The sequence below is a fragment of the Sinocyclocheilus grahami genome, unplaced genomic scaffold (genome assembly GCF_001515645.1).
Source record: "Sinocyclocheilus grahami isolate Dianchi unplaced genomic scaffold, SAMN03320097.WGS_v1.1 scaffold556.1, whole genome shotgun sequence".
Classification (NCBI taxonomy): domain Eukaryota; kingdom Metazoa; phylum Chordata; class Actinopteri; order Cypriniformes; family Cyprinidae; genus Sinocyclocheilus; species Sinocyclocheilus grahami.
Genome location: NW_015505735.1, coordinates 288,228 through 292,306, shown reverse-complemented (window position 1 = coordinate 292,306; position 4,079 = coordinate 288,228). Strand labels below are relative to the sequence as shown.

The following is a 4,079-nucleotide window of genomic DNA, read 5'->3' as shown; positions in this document are numbered from 1 at the left end:
GAACAGCCTGGCCAGGTTGGGAAACCAGCACGTTATATTTTTCAGCAGGGATAATTTTAAAATGTTTGTTCTATAGTAATAGTCTCTAACTCCACAATAAAAGCCAACTATATAGGAACCAGCACATTAGCATCCGCACACTTACCTGTGCTGCAAAGCAACAAGTCCAAGTGTCAAAATCTGCGCGACCTCCAGTTGTGTTGGCCATTCCCCCGCCGCCACACAGCCGAACACCCCGCATTCCTCCCCAATGCCCGACTCCTCAAACTCCATGTCCTCCTCTCTGAGGCGAGCGCAATGGGGTTGTAGTGTAAGCGTGTATTTCCACGCTGGCTGGAGTCACTCGAAGCACGTGTTTCGCCACGCAGCGGAACATGCGGCAGAGGATCTGGCAACACAAGTGCTCAAATTAATAAAAACGCCAGCTTTGAAGCCCAGGTTAGAGAAGATGAAAAAATAGAAAAGTTTTTTTGGGGGAAAAAAGCCAGTTTTGTCCAATCAGTAACATAAAACGTACAAAGTCTGGTGGATAAATTGTGACGAATGCGATCATGTCTTGCGCAACGCGCCCTAACTTCAATGTAGTTTGCAAATATTCAGGATGTTTGCTTCAGTTCTAAATAATATAAATAGATAAGTCTTTTGTCTGTTAAAGTATGCAGATTAAGATTTTGCCCACGTGATGAAGATGGCACTACTCTGATTGGTTTTTATGAATCGGCAGAGTGTCGCGACGCGTTGCTGTCCTGAAAGTAAATGAGCCGAGTCTCCTCCTCGACATACTTTATATTGTCCTTCCTCTGAAGTACAAGTAGTTATTGAAACGTTTGCTTTCAACCCAGCAACACAGAATAATCAAGTTTCTAATCATTTTTTCAGGAAAAACGAAGCTCAACAATAATGGCGAACGCAACAGGTAATAAGTTTGGTTTTATTTGTCTGCTTGATTATTTCTCTGTTCACCGTGTTTTACCGCTGTGCAGTTGCGCAGTGAATACAATTAATGCACCCATATGGCATGAGTTAATACTTCAGTTCTTTTGTCAAACAGAATCAGTAATATGGTAGTATAAGTATTTTAAGCCAAGCTAAATCAGAATATGGGTCAATGTCAAGTCTTTAATAATAAATTAGAAAGGTTTTACAATCTAGTTCAAATCACGCGGCAAGTTTGCTAAATGTAGTCTTTTGTTTGTTTATTAGAAATTCTAATAAAATTATGTAATGTCTCTAAAAAAATAATGTGGTGGGTGTATCCATCAAGAAGAAATTACTAAAATAAAATTATTTTCTTTAAAAAAAAAACTTTTTACGAAGTAACCATTTTCCTCAACGCAACATATCTTTTCATAATAAGATCAAATATGTGACATTTAAAAATAAATAAATTGATAAAAATGAAATAACATTGCCAAGCCATCATGAGGATCTTAAAGAGAACCTCTTGTTTTATGTTTTTCTGAAAAATGGCTTCCCTCATGTCGCTTATGCCATACTGATTTAGATTTTTTTTTTATATATATTGGTATTTATATATTATTATATTAATAATGGATTGAAAAACTGCTTATGGCAATATTTATTGTCATAATGTCAGACCCATATGTGCTTGTTCACTATAATTTGCAGTGATTTACATCTCAAAGTCACATACACTGACATCAATTAACGTGCATTGTGCATTGGTTTTTATGTGTAGAACTGAAACTAGGTCAAAAACTGAATGAGGGTAAGACCAAGCAGATCTTTGAGCTTGTGGATGAGCCGGGTCATGTTCTGGTCCAGTCTAAAGATCAGATCACAGCGGGCAATGCGGTTCGGAAGGATCAGATGGAGGGCAAGGCAGCCATTGCCAACAAGACCACCAGCTGTGTGTTCAAACTTTTACAGGATGCTGGTGAGATTTCCTTTCTGTTGATTTGTTTTTATTTAATCTTTTGACAAGTTGGTTAATTTATTTGCCCATTTGTCACAAAAAATATTCATTCAAAAGGATGGTGGTGTACTGTGTAGCAAATTAGCTCAAAAGGGAAATGTATATAAATAATTACAATTAATTATGATTACTTATAATTATTTATATGAGCTGCCAGTAGTAATTGTAGCAGAATTAAATTGCCATCAACTAATCTGTTCGTCCAGCGCACATTTAGTGTAATTTCATATCAACTCTAAGAAAGGATATTTTCGTGGCCACAGAAAACAACCTTCTAACAGTAGCCTAATAATGCATTAGAGCATGTAGTAAGGATCAAAATCGTAAAGGGACATTATTCACAAGCAGGATCAGAAACTCATGTAATTTGTGCACAGAAGTTTTATTAAAGGGGTCATATGATGCGATTTCAAGTTTTCCGTTCTCTTTGGAGTGTTACAAGCTGTTCGTGAATAGATAAGATCCCTAAAGTTGCAAAGACTAAAGTCTCAAACCCAAAGAGATATTCTTTATAAAAGTTAAGACTCGTCCACGCCCTCCTAAAACGCCTCATTTAAACACGCCCCCACATGTCTACATCACGATGTGGGAAGATTTGCATAATGCCACCCAAATGTTCACGCAAAGGCGCATCTGACCAATTAATGTTGCAGGTGGACAAACGCACCTGAGGGCTTGACACGCACGCTTCACTTGACCCCCCAAACATGCATAAAAAACTGTCTTACATTAAACGAAGAGCTGCATGACTGCCTAAAACCAGCTTTAGTTTTCAAGTTGAAATTGGACTTGTCAACAAATCACTCTCAGAAACTGTTTGTGCATATGTGTCTGATCATCTGAGAGGAGTTGAGAGGCTCCTGTTGAGAAGACATATGTGTAAGAGGCTGACATTTGACCCTTGATCTTTGGATGGAATTTTCACACACACACTCGTTCCAGCTGCTGAGGAGAGATCATCGCCACTGTTACACTGCCTCAGTATTGATTGATACTGATTGATGAGTTCTGAAATAGTGCTGCTCTTAAGCCAAAGACAATATAAGGAGGAAGAGACAATATGCGTGTTGAAAAATTAATGAGAGAAATTGTAATGCTCAATGCTACTGGGCTGGCTTAGGGAATGGAATTCCCACCTTTCAGGAGAACTAGTCCCATTTTTGATACATTTATACATTTTTGATACATATATCAATTATCAAATCAGTATGTGATACAAATGTACTTTAAAATTCTATTTTATTATTATTATTTATAATTGTTTGATACTTGTTTGGTAATTTTGTATTTAAATATAGGTAACACTTTATAATAGTTTTTTTTTTTGGTTGAAGTTTACGAAAGTCATAAGGTATCTTTAACTATGAACTACACTTCTATTTTAAAGTTTATTCATTTTATTAATGAAACAGTATTAAAATCTGACAATAATGGTATGAATTTAATTTAATGAATAAATGACTGATTTAAAGGGGTCATATGATGCAATTTCAAGTTTTCCTTTCTCTTTGGAGTGTTACAAGCTGTTTGTGAATAGATAAGATCCCTAAAGTTGCAAAGACTAAAGTCTCAAACCCAAAGAGATATTCTTTATAAAAGTTAAGACTCGTCCACACTTACCTAAAACGGCGCGTTCTAACATGCCCCCCACATGTCTATGTCACGATGTGGGAAGATTTTCATAACGCCGCCCAAATGTTCACGCAAAGAAAGAAGGTGTAATTTTTATTCTCGCTCTAGTATTGTTGTTGACGCCGCCGCCATGTCGTGGAGACGCTGTGTGTTTAGTTGTGAAAGTGAAATACTTTGTTTGGTGTTCCAAAAGAGCACACAACTAGAAATCAGTGGTTAAGTTGTATTTACAACACTGTTCCAGAACAGTTCAAACCAAATTTTCAGATGTGTGCAGTAGGGTTGTGACGGTGAGGAAATTTTCCCACCGGTTAATCGACGTGTGACAACACCGGTAATACCGGTATCGCCGTGGGGGCGGGGACGTTCCATCTTTTCCTCGCTTTCCTTCGCTTTTACATAGCTTGTAAAAGCAGCATGCTCATTTTACTTTCACTTTCAAATAGGGCCAATTCTGCGTAAAGCAATTGTTCGTTTGAATTTTCCCTATTTTCCTCGCTTTCCTTCGCTT

The 4,079-nt window shown here is 37.4% G+C and overlaps 2 protein-coding genes across 3 annotated transcripts in view; one reads left to right on the top strand and one right to left on the bottom strand.

Annotated features, from left to right (window-relative positions):
* The window catches only part of ppat (phosphoribosyl pyrophosphate amidotransferase), a 20,223-nt gene extending 19,932 nt beyond the window's left edge, over window positions 1–291 (bottom strand). Inside the window, exon 1 of the mRNA XM_016239200.1 lies at window positions 146–291. Within this exon, the coding sequence (XP_016094686.1) occupies window positions 146–273 (128 nt within the window). The 5' untranslated portion in view covers window positions 274–291. The remainder of the gene's footprint in view (window positions 1–145) is intronic.
* A 65-nt stretch (window positions 292–356) lies between these two features.
* The window catches only part of LOC107556158 (multifunctional protein ADE2-like), a 22,992-nt gene continuing 19,269 nt past the window's right edge, over window positions 357–4,079 (top strand). The window contains exons 1-3 of one of the 2 annotated variants that reach the window (XM_016239201.1): window positions 357–438; window positions 880–916; window positions 1,700–1,897. In XM_016239201.1, coding sequence (XP_016094687.1) covers window positions 901–916; window positions 1,700–1,897 — 214 coding nt within the window. In that variant the 5' untranslated portion in view covers window positions 357–438; window positions 880–900. Of the gene's footprint in view, window positions 439–674; window positions 753–879; window positions 917–1,699; window positions 1,898–4,079 lie in introns of those variants that run through there. The other variant, XM_016239202.1, reaches the window with a different exon arrangement.